Genomic DNA, 18805 nt, shown 5'->3' on the forward strand with positions numbered 1-18805 from the left:
ACATGTGGATATTATGAAATAACTGCATAGAAAACCTTTCTAGCAAGTTTAAAGGTTCCATGGTGTAATGGTTAGCATTCTGGACTCCAGCAATCTGAGTTCAAATCTCAGTGGAACCTGTTTTTTAAGCCACAGCACCGGTGAAAAAGATCACCTTTCAACTTTCCACATCTAGTTTAAAGTAAGCTAACAGGTTTAATGTCCTTGCCATTTAGACTGTAAACAGTACATTAGTGGGGGCATGTTTGAGGAGTCACCTGGTTGTTAATGTAATTAAAGGAGCTCCAAATTTGACAGTATTGACTGGAAGTGATAGGCTTTGAGTTACATGGGGGATATACACTTTGCATTCAGTCTCACATCACCATAAAATTAGGTATCACTGAAATTTTGAACTTGTGTTGCTGCAGTCAGAGTTTACAGTGCTCATCCTGAATGGGCCAGTATAGTGCATCAGAATTGCTTGTTGAATGGCCTATTAGCTTTGGAACCCCTTTCCCCACAGCTTTCAATTGTCAGATATGGGTGGGGAGTGGGCACTGTGTCCAACCCTTTCTGTGTAAAAAACAACTAAAGAAGTCTCTTGGATGAGAGACAAAACTTCTGCGGAGGACCTTTCACCAAGTCCAGTTGCCCTCGGCCTAGTTGTGAACTTTTGGGTAATAGCATGGATCAGGAACCACAACGGACACATCTGGACTCAATGTTGGCATTGTAAGGCAATATTTGACACGTTTAGACCATGAAGACAGTTATCAGTTTATTTCCCATCAGGCATGTATATCTTTGGACTCAGTTGGACATTTTGAAGATAACTGCACAATGTTTGTTTTTTTAAAGTTATTTTTTCAGGGTTTTTTCACTTTATTAGACAGACGAAAATGTGTGAAAGGGGGAGAAGAGAGAGGGGAGTGACATGCAGCAAAGGGGCCGCAGGCCGGATCTAAACCAGGCCCGCCACGTCGAGGAGCAAGCCTCTGTACATGGGCAACCGCTCAACCCACTGAGCTATCTTGGTGCCCATAACTGCACAATGTGACCCAATTGTCAGTCTATTTCCCATCTGGCAGGGACATTTCTGGATTCAGGTGGACATTGTGGACAGAGACATTGGGGATCTTGATTCCCACCATAGGATTTAGCCTGTATTGCACATTGCCTTCACATCCCTCGTAATGTATTGCCATTGTCAAGCACATTGCCACCCTGGTGACTTTCTTCCATGTCTCCATGAACGCCCATATATTTGGACTGACAGTTAAGAACCTTCCCTTGTTAACTATGACATGGATTACTGAGAACCTACTATATCATGACATGTTTAATTTACTATATTATAATTTTTGAGACAGGGCCTACTGAAAATCTGCTGGATTAGTCAGGATGGCTGAGCGGTCCAAGGCGCTGTATTCAGGTCGTAGTCTCCACTGGAGGCGTGGGTTCAAATCCCATTTCTGACAACTAGTGTTTTATTTTGGAACTAATGTCTGAGAGTTGATATTGGGAATAAAGAACTTAGCAGTTCTTTGCTAAGTTTGCTTCATAGTTGTCAGATAAATTTTCAATATAATGAATAACATGATAAAAACAGAGGAAGGCGGTGCAGTACAGCCCATACACTGTAAAAAAAGATTAGTTGACTCAACTTAACTACGTAAAGTCATCTTGTTGCTTTGACTGAGTTAATTTGAGTCAACTTATAGCATCAAGGTCATTACACTTCAAAACACGAGTTCATACAGCAAGCATATAACAAGCGATAACTTTGAGATGTTGGTTGAATTTATTTCATCAAGTTGCCACAACTGTGAATAGAGGTTTACTCAACATGGATTGAATAATTGATACAACTCGCGATTTGTTGACTGAACTTTCTATATCGAGCAATGTGGACTGGAAAACATTAATTAAGAGAACTATAAGAATGTTGGTTGAACTTATTTTATTAAGCTTGAGCTACATTCTTTTCTACTGCTCTATTGCCAAGTTACTTGAGTTTACAGACATTGCTAAATTTCACTAATTTAAGCAAACTAATATCTGCAAAGTATCTCCATGAGAATTGGCCAGTCAAACTTAAATATTAACACATGAAAAATCTGCTGAAAAGACAGTTCAATAAGGACTTTAATAAAAAACCCAACAAGTCCAACTTTTGAGTGTTCAGCATTGTTGCAAGAAAATGAACTGAAATCTCCACTCTGTTCATGTTTTCATTATAACATAAAATACAAATTAGTGTCTGCATGTTAAAACATGAAAACGTAAAAAACTGTTGTGGCCCACAGAAGGGCTTTACATTTCTTTTCTCTTACAACATAGTGGAAAAGAAATTGGAAAAAAAACTAGAACACTTACTCAGGGCCAAATGCAGAACATCCTCCTAAACCATCACTCTAACTGAGCAGTTTATTCTTTAAAGAGTGGACCCTGGGAGTGCACATCTCAGACCCGATTCCCATGAACAGGCGCTGAATCACCTCAAAAGTATATTTTGTGTCTTTTGGATAGTCAAGGTTCAGCATGTACAGCAGGCCCATCAGGTTCACAAAAGCGTTGGGTACATCACTAAGATGACGCATGACAATCTTTTCCTCAATGACGATGGCAACATCGTTGTAGGAAACTGGAAGGGGCTCCTTCACATCTTCAACGACCAAAAGGATTCCAATCACCATTCCCTTGATGACGTCCTCTCCAGGATCTGTTGGCTTCATGCAAAACAACACAAAAAGGGCCTGTGCTTTAGACATGTTTTGCTATATCTACACAGAGGATGCCTGAAATGATGTGTAACCATGCCCATTGTGAACTTGTTTTTGTATAATTGAACAACATTTTGCTGCTTACCTCACATCTCTTCATCAATGTAGAAGGATTTTCCTTCACGTACCATGGCAGCCCCTGCAAAGCTGCTGCTCTCTTCCTTTGGTTTGATGCCTGCAAAAACACGATACGCGAATTCAGTGTATTTCAAAACTGATTTTTGTCAACCCTCAAATGACGGAAACTGAGCTTCAGTCCAGAGAGGCAACTTAAACTGACCTCACTGACAGATTTTATTCAACAAACCCAGCATCTCTCTCTCCATGTCCTCCATCTAACAGAGATATGTTCTTATTCAATCTTTATCAAAGTGCCTATCCAATCACATTAATTAGAGAAGGTTTACTGTCTGTCATAATCTACATCTCGGTCCCACTCCTCAGTGGGGTTGCAACCCCACAAACAACTATGCACTTACATCCTTGTCGAGACTCTCCATTAAGGATGTCATTTCTTGAACTTCCTCGAAGCGCTTCAACCGGAATAACTGAAGAAGTTTATGCAGATGGCTGTCCAGACCCTCATAGAACTTATTGATGTCCATTGACATGAGTCTGGTGAATTCCTTGATGATCTATGTGGAGAAGTAACATGACAGTTTTAGTTTTAGCTGAAAGTCACCTAAATTTTCACATTTGATAACAGTGGAGACTTGTCTCATGGTGCATATTTCATTATTGTTAACTTCAACAATCTGTGTCCTCAGACTGGCAGAATGGCTTGTGTGGCAGGTTATTGAATTTTGTTAATGTTTACATCAGACTGACATGTCAGTGCTTTGTTATGTTGTCATAATAATTCATACATGCTAAGTAACAAGGCTGTAAGTTATGTACTACTATGATTTTAGTAGTTAAAATATATAATTCATATGAGTTAAAGCATTATTTAATATCAATATATAGGAGTGGCCTACAGAAAAGATCAATTCATGTTTAATGTGTCAAATATTGTGTTAGTCATGACAGTGCAAGTTATTGCTTGTGTCTGTTGATTAAAAAAGATGAAATAGTTTCATGTTTGTATATTCTGGGTCACATCAGAAGTCAAATTACAGGTATACAGTAATTTGTTGTGTGTTTTTACTGTTATGTAAAAATGGGTCACTTTTGACCCTTAAAATCATTAAAGTGTTACATAAATGTGTTAAACAATTTTTAATTCTACTCCCAATATTTTACTTTAGGAGCACATGTACTCAATGGAAGGAATGTTAGCATCGAGCCCTGCAACATACACAACACAACATTACTACTATGCTATGACCAAGTCATTTTTTTACAAATTTTACCTGTCTTTCAGTAAAAAGGGCTGGCCATCTGACTCTCATTTCGGCCACAGGTGGCTCCTCTTCAACGATCTCCTGTCTTCTCAGTGCGTATGTGGCATTCATTGCATCATCAATGTAGGCCAGGTTTGGGGTTGTTTTTCTCATCTCCTGGACCATCTTTTCTCTATCTTCTTCAAGACTTCGGCTGTCTCTTCCCTGGGGGAGATCTGGAAGAAAATTTGTTTCAGACCGTCGAGGTTTCTTCACTTTGTTTCTCTTCCCTCGTGTGTCCCCAGCACCTCTTTTCTCAGAATTAACCTCCAGTTCTCGGCAGCCCAAATTTTTCAATTTCTGTCTGTAATTGCCCATCTTGAACTTTATGCTGTGTTTCCATCCATACCATCCACATGTGGAGCCAGGTTCTGTAAGGCAAGGGTGTTTTTCAACGAGTGCCTTGGCTACACATCCAAAATGTTCAAGTGTAGGGTAGGTCATGAATGAATATATTTTTTCAACAAGTTTGAGCAGAATCTCAGACTTCATGTCCCTTGAAATGGATAGAAGTGCTCCACTTTCTCTAAAAGCATCATTACCCTGCCTGAGCCTCAGCTCAACATCATATGAGAAGGTGGGAATGTGAAAATGAGCTGGCCATTGCTGTGAACGCTGACCTGCAAAGCACTCTGTTTGGCTGCTTAATGAAGAAGATGTCGTAGGAGATGATGTTTGAGCTGAAGAAGATGCTGCCGGAGACGATGGTACAGCAGAGCCAAAAGTGTCCAAACTTGAGTCTGAAGAGACAGGGCAGAAAATGACTTGCAATGTCACCTTGTCCTTTGGTAGATCGTCAACACACGTGAGGTTACAGAAGTCTTTGAAATCCTCATCTTCATATTGAAGGTCAAATGAAGAGTGTAACTGCAGTTTGTTTTTCAACACCCGTTTCAGGCCATCAACGGAATCTGGAACTGAGTCCAAGCGGAGCTTTCTAATGTCCTTTGCTGAAACGATCACACGCAACAGCATCTTCTTGCGACTTTGAAACTCTCAGGACTTCTCTGGCGATGAAGGAAAAAAAGAATGTAAGAAAAAACAAAATGAACAATAAACATTATTAACCATGAACATGCATACATACACATTTTCTTCTGTTTAAAACCTGTTTTTACGTTCATGGACATACTGCATGTTTTTCAGAGTAAGAAGAAGAACACACCATTTAAAAAGTAAAATAACAGCCCAACTATACCTTAATGAAGCAAAAAAACTTTTGATGTCACCATCAGTTTCCCTGCTTTTGTGTATGGATACAAGGGTTGATATCCATTTAGTTCGTGTAATTCCACAATCACCAGTTCAGAAGACTGTTTTTTCATCAACTCATAACTGCGCAGGTGCTCCATGTACCATGCATGGTATGGTTCTATGAGGAAGGACACTTTGCTGGACACAACTACAATTTTAACCAGCTTCCCAAAGTCAGGCAGGCCAGTGGTGTGCCCCACGGACAGAAACATACCCTCTGAATACTTGGTGCCATACAGGCAGGCATTGGTTGCAAGAGACAATAGACTTATGTTTCCAAATTTTAGCTCTACAGCCCGCCTCATGGAGTGCTCAAGTGCATCAGGTGAAACAACTGCAGTATGTCCAACTTCCAGATCAGGTCTGAAAAGACTTGGCAAATCTAGATGGTAAGCTAAAGTAAGCTGGTGTTTTGTTGATAGAGTGAGCAATATGTTTCTGAAATTGTGAGAATCATGCACCAACCTTTTAAAAAAGCTGTGCTTAGCTTCAAATCTAATGGTCCAGAAATCAACTAGGGGACCAAATCTCCGAATCAGTTCAGGATAATGTTCTAAGAAGTGGTGCTTGGGCAGGAGGTGGAAATCAGGAAACACCTCTTTTAATAGGCACCTATGATCGGAGATTTTACACTCCAAGTATGCCAATGTCTCTTCTGAAAAATGTCCACTAGCTAGAAGCTCTACTATTTCTTTCAGATCTAATAGAATCCCCCAAACTTTGTCATCTTCTGGTATAATGTGACCGATCATTAGAGGCAGAAGTCTCAATAGTGTCCAGTTTTCGTGGCAATTCCCACCAATAGATTTTTTTGATGCAAAAGACTTTGAAATTGGATTAGGTCTGTTGGTTTTATCTGTAAACTTGAAAGGGAAGGATTCAATTATGGAATTCAGCTCATCAATTGTAAAGTAGCGTTTGGATATCAGAGACTTTATGCATAGACTTAATTCCCGTGGCACTATTCCTTCAAAAAGGTCGTGCATAAAATCTGGGGGGAAGCCCTGGACTGTGTGGAAATGAGAAAGTCTATCGAGAACACAGTCACTCTTTACTCCATTCACAGAAACAAACTGATGTCTTTTTAATTCCAGAAGGTCCTGTTTGTGAGATTCACTGTCCGGAGTGGAAATACTCTCTCCTTTACCTCGTGAATGTCAATATCTTGCCGACTAGCTAAACAAAACGGCAAAATTTGTCGACATTAAAATTCTCATGAAACCCAGCAAGTGAATGGGCCCCCAAGTTGTCTGCAGACACATACAGCACAGTACCTCTAACAGTTGTTCCCAATTTCTGAACATATAATCCTTGCTGCTCAAGTACTTCAAGGTCTTTTATCAGTGGTTCAAGAATGGCTCCATACCCATATTTCTTCACATCATTGCTATGACACAGACATGCAAGGTAGATTGACTGTACAGATGATCTATATCGTATAGGTAAATTTGAAATGACCCAATAAACTGCACAGATCTTGTGTTTTTTTTTTGATGTTCCTAGTGGGTTGCACACTTCAAAGTCGTCTATATACAGTCCTAGGGCAATGCTAAGATCTTTTGACGATAGCAAAATATTGTCTTTGTAATATAGACCGTCTCTGTATGTTTTGTACTGAGACAAGTGTTCAACTGTTTCAATATGTCCTGTCTCCAAGACTTTATCTATCACATCACTGCGATTTAACAGCTCTGTCAGGACTTTCAAAACCGGAATATAAACAAATTTCCGTCTTGAAGATGCATCTAAAACATATTCAATCGGCTCAATCACTTTAAAATTTTTCTTGTAAAAAGTTTCTCTTTTGTATTCAGAACCAAAAGGCCCGTCTTTTGACAGGAAACTTAGGGGGTTAACTTTTTTAACTATCTCTGTTATAGCAGCAGTGACTGCACTGTTCACTGCACAATTATGGTTGATCAGTACACTTTCAATTATTTTTGGTGTGCACTCTTCTACAACTGAGCTAATACTACAAAGCTCATCTATTATTTCCTGAGTTGTTGTTTTAGACACATGCAAATGTGTTTGCATACGCAGTAAGAGAGATGCAACTTTGTGTTGAAGTAAATCATGCAGGTCTAGATCCTCTATGAAATAATCTGTTAAGTCTAGATCGTCTGAGTGTGTCTCAAAGTTTGTACTTTCACAGTTTAAAGTGCCCTGAATGAAGGTTTGATACAGGTTTTCTCGAAAATTGTCAACAGTAAGAGGTGATGTTTCTTACTCTTATGTGCACGAAAAGTACTGTACACACTTGACTGAAAACTACATTCTTTATACGGACATTTAACAGTTTCCTTATTGTGTATGTGTATTTTCAAATGTGCAAAATACTGTGAATCACTACAAGTCTCTGAAAAATTGCACAGTTCACAATTTAACCTTGCAGTCACCTGCTTTGAACGGGCTTGACTATGGTCTCTTGTTAAATGTTTTTTCAGAGATGATTCTGTCCTGAAGGAGCACACACAGTCTGCATGGACACAGGGAAGAGGACAGTTTCTTGCCTGATGACAGTGCTTCAGCTTATAATGGACAATTAGTGTGCGTTGGTTCGGCGAGGAGAAATTGCAACACTTGCAGGACCACCTCATTGAGGGGCAGTTGCCACAAACAGCACAGCCTACACTGAAGTGTTGTAACCCTGTACAGAAAACAAAGAAAGGGGGAAAAAAAACTAAGTTATCAGCAAAACTGGCTTGATTGCATAAATATTTTTCATGTTGTATCAAATATTATTTTATTTAATAATTGCCTAAAACAGTTGTCCTATATAATTGGAGTCATCCAGTGCAAAAATGAACATAATGAACATTATAACTCAAAAGGACTATTTACAATATTTACATTTTTTCAACAAAAAAAAAAGACTTAAATGTATGCCAAATCTCAAAACAGTGACGCCATTCTTCTATGTAGAACGGTTACAGACTATCTGTGATCATATTAGACTATTTTGACCTGGAGTTATCTATCGTTTTAGCTTTCCGTCTTTTATGTTTATTAAATGATTGAAATATGAACCAGAGGTGCCGTTTTGGGTCATACACAATCCCTTCGGGTCCTGGGTCGACACGATTTCAAACGGCATAGGGCTCCTTTCCCATTGGCCAACAAACCCACGTCTGATCTCGAGCTGGCGGCCAGCGTGACCGTTCACCCCCACTGCTGCGCGAGTTTAACGGCACACATATCACTATGCAGTTAAAAACAATCCCCTATCACTACGTGTTTATACAGCATCTAACTCTACATAAATATATATATATAGTCCGTACACTACGGCGGTGTACCGTATTTTTCCACTCCTCTTCCCCACGGACCATGAGCTGCTCTGTTATCTCGCTGTCTGGTCAAAGCTGTACCAGATTGATTGATTGCGAACAAAGCTTCTTGTGCAGGTCGCGACGTCACGTAAATTGGCGGGTGGACCCGGACATATCGATTTTACTGTTCACACATTTTTCCATAGTAAAGACGACAAGTCTCGCACCGTTTCACTCGTATAAAAGTAGCGTTATTTTATTGGTGCCGAATACTTGTTACAGTCGAATGAGGCTCAACCAGAGCTACATTAAATACTTGCCGTGACACTCCGGCGCTAGCTTAGCCAGCTAGCGCTAGCTAGCTGATGTTACATGCTTCAGCATTTCCAAAAAACGAACATGAAATATTCATCGCAGGTTATGTTGACGGATGATTTGAAACGGAGAGACATTAGATGACCAATGCACATTACCAACAGATGAATAATTAAGCTAAAACAATTTTAAATGTACTTACTTGGACGGCTCCGCTCCGAGGAAAAAAGATGGCGGTCGGCTCAGATTTTCAGAGTTCAACGCTGCGCGTGACGTCACTGCAGGCGCATGCGTGTTGGTTGAAATGCCCACCTTGACCTATTTTCTGAAGTGAACTGAATGGATTCTTATAAGTTTTTTATGAGCTTTCGCGCTTTTTTCAAGTTGTAGTTGTGGTTACTCTTCTTACTTTGTTGTAATAGGCAATAAGTTCTCTCAGCTTGTTAAAAATAGTCCCTCTGGCTAAAAGCCCAAATCCTTTTTAACAGTGAAGTAGGACATGACTCTCCTTGATCATTGGTCTAGGTTTATGATTCTCGCTTGTGGTGTGATAGTCCTGGATGAGACTACTTTGCATAGAAGGGGAGGCATGGATTGAATAATTGTGTTTATTTATTGAATGTGATGGAGCAAATCCAGCCGCTGCATTTATCAATGTCATTATCATTCTTACGTTCTGATTGGCGTGATACGAACGTTTCATGAATATAAGAGGATTCCTGCGCTCATATCTAGCCCACCTCTTTTTTTTGTTTCATGTTATGACTTGGTAGAGTATTTGTGCTTTGGGGGTCGTCTGTCCAGCTCTACATCAGAATCAGAAATTCCTGATTGATCCCTGAAGGGAAAGTCTTCGAGCCAGATTTGAACCAGCAACCTAAGGATATCAGCTTTATGCCTCTACAGTCCTCCGCTCTACCAACTGAGCTATCTAAGGGAGCTAGGACATATATACACACACTTCCTATTGTTGTGAATGTGATAACACAGGACCCCCTGGAGGGACTTTCAGTGATAGAGAGCGTTTTCAGTCTCAATACCCAGATGTATTACAAGATTTGAAGTAAACATCGTATTGCCAAGTGATGGTGGTATGGTGGTGAGCATAGCTGCCTTCCAAGCAGTTGACCTGGGTTCGATTCCCAGCCATCGCAGTAGCTTCATTTGAGTTGAGTTACTTTTTTTACAAGAAGTCAGCTGAAAGGTTACTTGCCCAACCTGGTTTGATAAAATCTCTTTTAGTAGCATGGTTATGGCCAAAATGATAATGACAAATACTTTGATCAATATGGAGATCACAATTACTTGTGGTTTACTTCACCCAGTTCAGGCTAAATGACATAGCTGTAACCACACTGGTTGGCTTCCATATGCCTATAGCAGTGGAGGGATTTGAACCCATGCCTCCAGAGAGACTGGAGCCTTAATTCAGCGCCTTAGACCACTCGGCCACACTACCTGCAAGCATCAGCTCTCCACATCGTGACAAACACAGGGACTGTAACTAACGGTATGCTTGTAAATGTTATTGGGAAAAAAACCTTTGCTAGGAAAAAGCCAATACTTTATTAAATATGTAATCACACTTTGACATTTTTCTCTGGCATTGATTATTAGAAAATTGGTAATAGCATTAAGTGAGTACGTTTCGGTGTTTTTGAATATGGGCTGAGCATTTACCATTTACCTGGTCTAAACTTGTGAAGATCTTCTTTTGCATAGTCACTGTAAAGAGCCATTACCGGTAATAGTTAAAAACCTAAAGAACACTCAAAAGCTTCAAGATAAAACTTACTTAAATTACAGATCAGGGTATGACTTTTATTAATTTTTTGTCATACTAAACTATGACTGTCATGATTTTTTGTCATACTATACTATAACTTTTATGAATTTTTTTACATATTATACTATGACTTTTTTCAACATACTACGACATTTTTTGAAAAGGGGAATTAGCTCAAATGGTAGAGTGCTTGCTTAGCATGCGAGAGGTAGCGGGATCAATGCCAGCATTCTCCAGAGGACTTCAGATTCTTCTTGTTTTACAACAAGAACAATAAATCTGGACTTGTTACGACATACTACACTACGACTTTTTAGGAATATTTCTACATACTACAGTATGACTTTTTTATGTTTTTTCGACATACTAAACAATGATGTATATGAATATTTCGACATACTATGACTTTTTACTACTTTTTAATTTTTTTTTGACATACTATGACTGTTTATGACTTTTTTATGATTTTTTTTTTACATAGAATCAAGTCAAGAATCAAGAGCTTTATTTGCCATTTATGTTTTCACACACAGGAACTCTTGTGCGGTTATTGCTCAGAAAGTCAAGTCAAGTTTAAAAAGACACACAAAGCATTTACATTATAAATGAATAACATTGCACAAAACCATTAAAAAGTACAAATAAAAGTAAATAAAATTGCATTCCTAAACTGGCCAAAAATATAATTGCATATTGCCATTTGCCCCTTATAAAATATTAAAATGCACAATTATTATTAATAAATAAAGAAGATGCACAGGTATATTGCACATGTGTGTTAAATTACACAGACCCTAAGAAGAATAGTTCATTTAGTTTTGGCCAAAAGTCTCACTGCGGCTGGAAAGAAGCTCTTGTAGAACCGTGTTCTCTTTGTAATAAAGATTATATGTACAATTTTTGTGTACGAGCAGGGGGTGAGCTGGATGTGATGTGTCCCTAATAATTCTCTCTGCTCTTTTCTGGCAGCGCTTTGTGTAGATTGTGTCCATGGAGGGGAGTTCTGTTCTAATAATCCTCTCTGCAGTCTTTACGACTCTTTGCAGAGCCTTCCTCTCTGTCTGGGTGGTGTTTCCGTACCAAACAGTGATGCCGGTGGTGAGGATGCTCTCTATCAGTCCGTTGTAGACGAGGGTGAGAGGGCGACAGTGCAGACCAGCTTTTCTAAGCAGCCTGATGAAGTACACTCTCTGCTGGGCTTTCTTCACGGTGGCAACAGTGTTCGCAGTCCAGTTCAGATCCGATGTTGCCTGTAGTCCCAGGAATTTGTAGCTGTCAGCCCTCTCCACCTCAGTCCCCTTGACGATAAGGGGCTGCAAGGGGGGTGGGGTTCTCCTGAAATCCATTATTACTTCTCTTGTCTTATCTGCGTTAAGGCATAAGTTGTTCAACTCACCATAGACACAAATGTTGTTTACCACACTCCTGTAACCCGACTCATCCCCCCCTTAATGAGACCCAGGATAGTAGTATCATCTGCATACTTAGGAATGATGGTGTTATCCTGGTGGGAACACAGTCGTATGTGTACAGGTTGAATAGTGTAGAACTAAGGCAACAGCCTTGTGGTGACCCTGTGCTGGCGAGGAGCTTCGCGGACACCCTCTTTCCCATCCTCACCACCTGTGGTCTTTCAATCAGGAAATCCAGTCTCCAGTTACAGGTGGGAATCGGGACGCCGAGGTCTGCCAGCTTCTCAATCAGCCTACCCGGGGATGGTGTTAAAAGCCAACTGTATCTAGAAACAGCCTTCTGACATATGTTCCTCTGCTGTCCAAAAGTATACTATGACTTATGAATTTTTCGACATACTACACTATGACTTATTATTCATTTTTCATCATACTATACTATGACTTTTATGAATATTTCTACATACTATACTATGACTTTTTATTCATTTTTCATCATACTATACTATGACTTTTTATGAATTCTTCAACATACTATACTCTGACTTTTTATGACATTTTATGAATATTTTGTCATACTGTAATATGAGTTTTACGAATTTTTGACATATTATACTGTGACTTTTATGATTTTTTTTACATACTATTAGGGATGAGCGAGTACAGCATTATCTGTATCTGTATCTGTTTACCACATGAATTATCTGTATACGTACTCGGACTGGGCGGGGCCTACTCCGGAAGTGGTCAGATTTAACCCGGAAGTGGGTCGGGTTGTCTTGAAATGGGCGGGGCTTTAACCGGTATGTTATTTAAGCATGCAATTGATATGGGTGGATCAGACATTGTTATATTTATTGCTGATTAGAAAACTATTTCCGTGACAGCATCAGCATTGAGCTTCAGATCAGTGGTGTTGTCATGGTAACAAACAAACTATATAGGCCTACAGTATATAACAAGTTTTGCAACAATAAATACAACAATGTGGTTGCAATTATTAAGTAAAATGTAATGAACAAGAGTTTTCATACTCAATAATATAACTTTCTTTTTTTAACTTTTAATCATTTTTTGGGGGGGGTTCTTTTTGACTTTCACACCAGGTTTGTGTGAGTGTGTGTCTGTGAGTGAGTAAGAGATACAGAGAGAAAGAGAGAGAGAGAGAAACAAGCAAAGAGAGAGAGAGAGCAAACAAAGAGAGAGAGGGGGGCGGTGGGGTTGGAATGTGTTTGAGTGTGTATCTTAGTTTGTAATATTATTTATTTATACCGCAACTGCCTTTTAATTTTTTTTTTTATAAAACACAGCAAGAAAGTTTCAGACACTCAAAAAAACCTGGATAGAGCCGGCAGGCAGTAAAAAAACAACAACAACAAAAACTCAGACGGCAGAGATGCAACCCGAGTCGCATTCTACCAAGCACTATGTCTGAAAAAACCCCACGTTACCAGAAGTCTCCTGGTTGCTAGGTACTAGTTTGAACCGAAGTATTAAAACAAACCTGAAGCTGAAGAAACCCTAAATGTTAACAGGAAAGCCCGCGGACCTGAGAAGAGAGACGTTCACTTCTCTGTGTCCTGAGCGTGTGTGAGCAGGGCCGGGGGGACACAACAACAGGAGGAATCTTTGTGTTTAGGGAGGGGCGCTGGGACTAGCCTATCACAGAATAGTGTAGGGGAGGGATGCTGGGACTAGCCTATCACAGAATAGTGTAGGGGAGGGACGCTGGGACTAGCCTATCACAGAATAGTGTAGGGGAGGGGCGCTGGGACTAGCCTATCACAGAATAGTGTAGGGGAGAGGCGCTGTGACTAGCACTGTGACTAGCCTATCACAGAATGGAGACACAGTCAGTGGAGACTTATTCAATCCGAGCACGGATATTGACTCGTATTACTCGTATGATACTTGTACTCGGCAAAAGTGCTTTATCCGTACCGGATACTCGTTTCAGCCGAGTATTCGGCTCATCCCTACTGCCAGGTACTTATACCTCTTTTGCAGACTATCTACTGGATAAGATTGATCCGCCAAGCCTAAGCGAGCAAACCCGTTACTCCCAATACTGCCAGTCAGTATACTGTATGTTTAGCTTATACAAGGTAAAAGACAAATTAAGACTTAACAAGGGTTGATACTCGTGGAGCTGTGGCTTAGTTGGTTAAAGTGCCTGTCTAGTAAACAGGAGATCCTCGGTTCAAATCTTAGCAGCACCTTGTTGGTGCAGAGATTTACCTCTGATGGCGTCTGGATGTGTGGCTATATTGGAGGAACTTGGGTGTAAAACAACTGAACAGAGTATTGTGCACTTTGGATACTTTATGTAAATGTAGCCATATCTTAACCACAGAAAAGCATCCAAAATGCAAGGCATAGGGAAGCACGATATTTTGAGAAATTACAGTTTATTGGCGGTGCAGATCTTACGAGTTGGGTCCCCTATTCTTTTATCCATAACACCAGGTGATTCTTCCTTCAGTTGCATATCCCGATATAGTCCAACTAATATCAAATAACCAATGTATTAATTTTTATTACAGCAGCATTGAAGACGTTAAAATCAGGCAGTCAGCGCCAAAGTGCCTTAGCCGTTAAAGTTCATGTTTACCTCAGTCAGCATCACATGCACCTGAAACCCCACCCGACAGTGTCACAGGTACTGATGTACACCTGGGCCACGTTCAGCCCCAACAAAACAAGGTTTAAAAGCATTAACAATGTGTTTAATCCATTTCGCTTTGATATTTATTTGCCCTCAACAGGCCACAACTGGGCAAAATGAAATGCTTGTTAATCACTACAGCAAAAACATAAACTCTTTGTAGTGCAGATACTGTAAGAGATAATTAGGCACTGCTGGGATTTAAACCCAGGATCTTGTGTTTACGAGACAGGCGCTTTAACCACTAAGCTACAGCGCCTGTGACAGGTGTGCCTGTCATGCAAGAATGCAATGAGCTAGTAAACAGGCTTCCAGCCATCCCTCTGCGTCCACCAGCTCCAGCAGGGGACTGGACAAAATTCCCTTTTCCAAGCGACAGGGGGATCCTGAGGCGTTCCCAGGCCAGGTTGGAGATATAATCCCTCCACCTAGTCCTGGGTCTTCCCCGGGGCCTCCTCCCAGCTGGACGTGCCTGGATCACCTCCCTAGGGAGGTCCCCAGGAGGTATCTTGACCTGGTCACCAGCTCATTTTTGTATTGCAGCACATCCAGCTGCTAGAGCTTCTCAACAATCTGGAAGAGCTCCATGTTGGAGGGAAACAGTGGACGTCAGAAGCGGCCAAAATGCGTTTCCTCAGGAGGGGGCTGGCATCTCTAACCCAATGGATGGGGGGGGCTTTGAGTAGAGCCGCTGCTCCTTTGCGATGAAAGGAGCCAGTTGAGGTGGTAAGGCATCGGGTAAGGATGCTTCGGGGGGCCTCTGTAGAGAGCTGGTCCAGGCACGTCCAGCTGTGAGGAGGCCTCGGGGAAGACCCAGAACTAGGTGGAGAGAGTACATATCCAACCTGGCCTGGGAACGCTTCAGGATCCCCCAGTCGGAGCTGGTTGATGTGGCTCGGCAAAGGAAGGTTTGAGGTCCCCTGCTGGAGCTGCTGGACAAAGATGGATGGATGGAAGGAACCCTTTTCACTAGCTCATGTATCTTGCAAGACGGACTCAGCTGCAGGAGGCGCTGTAGCTTAGTGGTTAAAGCGACTGACTCGTAAAGGGAGATCCTGTGTCCAAATCCCAGCAGTGCCTGATTGTCGCTTACAGGAGTGTTTCCACGTGGTTGCCGATACTAACATGTGCAACCTAGTTAATGCCTGATTTTTTAGATCACTAAAGTGACATGTGATGTTGTTTTGTACCATAACATTACATGTGACCATATAAAGCGAAAAAAAGCCTTTTGTTGGAGGTGTTTTGCAACTTTAGTGTGAAGATTATAAAGTTTTTGTTATCATGAATTTCAGTCTTACCTTGGAAGACAAAACAATGTATGTGGAGACATATGTACTCACACAAAGGCTAAAATTGACCCTAGATGCTTTGTCATGACCCCATGAAAAGGCCAGGACAAAAGACTGTGTGCAAAGGTTGCATACATGTATGCATGGTGTATGCATGGATGAGTGTGAGGTATGGTGTCAGTGATTTATGCTGGACAGTGTAAAACTATCAAAGATGAGCGGGAGAGGTGCTGGACTGAGAGACCTCTAGGGCAATCACAGATGCACAACCAATAATAAAACACTACTGAGTGAATAAGTTCAGAAAATGAAGAACATTGTTCAGAAAGCTTAATGAAGCTTCATTTGACCATAACTATTAACCACCTGAACCTGGTAAAAGGTATGAGGTTCTCCTGCATAGCTAGCCAGTGATTTACCTCCTGTAGATGGTGGTCGGCATGCCAACGAGGCTTGGAAATTTGCAGATGGTAATTCAGAGGAGAGTAACAGTTTAAAGTGTAAAGTAACTTAATTTTCTAAATTGTCCGCCTACAGTGGCATCGAGAGCTCTTCTCTAATATTACCGGGTACGCAACAGCTATTCAACTTTAGAAGGTATTGTTGATCTCAGAAACAACGATAGACAGCACCATTATCACATGCCCATGTTTGTGTTCCTTCAAAGTTTGCAAAAACATTCATCTGAACTCGCAAATCAATTGATGAGATTTTGGAAGTCAAAGGTTCAATGTCAAGGTGACTGTGTCCTCATGTCTGTCCATCCGATTCTTGTGAATGCAATATCTCTGGACGCCTAGAGGGAAGCACTTTAAATTTGGCATACATAACCACTAGAAGTCGCGGATGAACTGATTTCGATTTTGGAGGTCAAAGGTCAAGGTTACTGTTTCATTACGTCTCCTGAACTGTATATGTATTTCTCCTGAACTGGTGATGGGGATGCTCTGGGGATGTAAAGCCCCGGTGGCCTAATGGATAAGGCACTGGCCTCCTAAGCCAGGGATTGTGGGTTCAAGTCCCATCTGGGGTGGTTTTCAGCAGATGGAATGGAAGTGTCATGAGTGTCATGAGGCCTCTGACCCAGAGGTTGATGGATTGAATCAGACAGATTAAAAATGACATCCACTACCCTGTCAGCATCCTGTAGTAATGCTGCCTTTCCAGTGATGTGGTTGGGGCTGTTTACAGGGTTTGATCATATCCATCGGTTGCATGGATGGGACATCAATACCCCGGTTCTATCACCTGATCGCTGTCTTGTCTTTGTCGTTCGACGACTATTTGGGCTCACACTTAACACCCGAAGCATCTCAGCCTAAAAGGACCTGCACTCAAAGGACTCTCAAGCACTCCCAGCTGTGCTTTTGCAGAAGAGCGCCTTGTTTTCTTTTAGCTTGGGAAAAGGCTTTAGCTTATGACAAGGTAAACAGATTGCACCATAGTGCTACTCATTAGAGTGTCCACTTCAGTTATGTATTGAAGTACATCCTTAGCTAATGGCCCTCATTATCAACCTAACGTACGACTGGCTTCACGTGAGATTCATGAAACGTTCGTATCACACCAATCAGAGCGTAAGAATGATCGTACATTGATAAATGCAGCGGCTAGAAACAATTGTAATTTAAATATCACGCCCTAATATATTCTCAGTTTTGAGGCCTCGCCTCTATTATTTATGACATGGCCAGACATAATCCGGCTAAGAAGCGGCACTTTTCAGAGGTGGGGATTTAAAGCCTGACATCCCAGGTGCTCTGGTGCAGCCAGATACCACCAGGCCCAGGGGAATATGCCGCCATAGAAAAATGCAATCCTACCGATGAGAAGAATAAACATTGTGAAAATAACGAAAATATGAATACATTAAACATATATGGGCATTGAACATATTGCTGCAGTCTCAGTCTTTGGATGGTATAGGTAGTGCCCCGTCAGACATGTCATGATATAGCAGGTTCTCATGACTGAGAACCTCCTATATCATGACGTGTTTAATTTACTATATTATAATTTTTGAGACAGGTCCTACTGAAGCTCTACTACTGAAGCTAGGCTCAGTCAGGATGACCGAGCGGTCCAAGGCGCTGCGTTCAGGTCGCAGTCTCCACTGGAGGCGTGGGTTCAAATCCCACTTCTGACAACTAGTATTTTCATTTGGAACTAATGTCTAAGAGTTGATATTGGGAATAAAGAACTTAGCAGTTATAATATGTATGAGAAACGCAATTCCAAGTGCAGCGTTTTGTGAGCATCTTTATTGTCCACACATGTAAAGTTCCTTAGGGGCCCGTAGTGGATGAAATGGTAAAACATTTGGCCCTGGATGCATAGAATTCCTGCCATATTGAGCGACAAAGTTTGGGTGTCCTGAAAAAAGGGTCTTGAACTCTATCTCGCCGACCTCTTTTTTTTACTGTTTCTTGTTATGTCACGGCAAGAAGTATTATGCTTTTGAGTCGTTTGTCCATCTCTACATCAGAATCAGAAATAAAAAAAAACATCAGACATATGCAGTCTCTGTGGCGCAATAGGTCAGCGCAGTCGGCTGTTAACTGAAAGGATGGTGGTTCAAGTCCACCCAGGGACGTTTGTTGCTTAAATAATCTGGAGTAAGCCAACTCTAGGGTATATCATTCTGCAGGTGAATATAGAGCAGCCC

The 18805-nt window shown here is 41.0% G+C and overlaps 1 protein-coding gene and 2 non-coding genes across 3 annotated transcripts; 1 reads left to right on the plus strand and 2 right to left on the minus strand.

Annotated features, from left to right (window-relative positions):
- Window positions 1-2394: 2394 nt before the first annotated feature.
- On the minus strand, window positions 2395-4676 carry LOC116681090 (sterile alpha motif domain-containing protein 3-like). The gene is made up of 4 exons (XM_032509572.1): window positions 4118-4676; window positions 3245-3400; window positions 2851-2940; window positions 2395-2711 (listed from the first exon to the last, which is right to left on the minus strand). Exons 1-4 carry the CDS (start codon window positions 4637-4639, stop codon window positions 2397-2399), a joined length of 1083 nt encoding a protein of 360 aa, XP_032365463.1. The 5' UTR covers window positions 4640-4676; the 3' UTR covers window positions 2395-2396.
- Window positions 4677-15034: 10358 nt separating this feature from the next.
- On the minus strand, window positions 15035-15107 carry trnat-cgu (transfer RNA threonine (anticodon CGU)). Its single transcript has one exon. It is a non-coding gene; the product is annotated as a tRNA-Thr (tRNA).
- A 1993-nt stretch (window positions 15108-17100) lies between these two features.
- trnar-ccu (transfer RNA arginine (anticodon CCU)) lies at window positions 17101-17173 on the plus strand. The gene has a single exon. It is a non-coding gene; the product is annotated as a tRNA-Arg (tRNA).
- The last annotated feature ends 1632 nt before the right edge of the window (window positions 17174-18805 follow it).

This window comes from Etheostoma spectabile, unplaced genomic scaffold (genome assembly GCF_008692095.1).
Source record: "Etheostoma spectabile isolate EspeVRDwgs_2016 unplaced genomic scaffold, UIUC_Espe_1.0 scaffold00018560, whole genome shotgun sequence".
NCBI classification, from domain to species: Eukaryota; Metazoa; Chordata; class Actinopteri; order Perciformes; family Percidae; genus Etheostoma; species Etheostoma spectabile.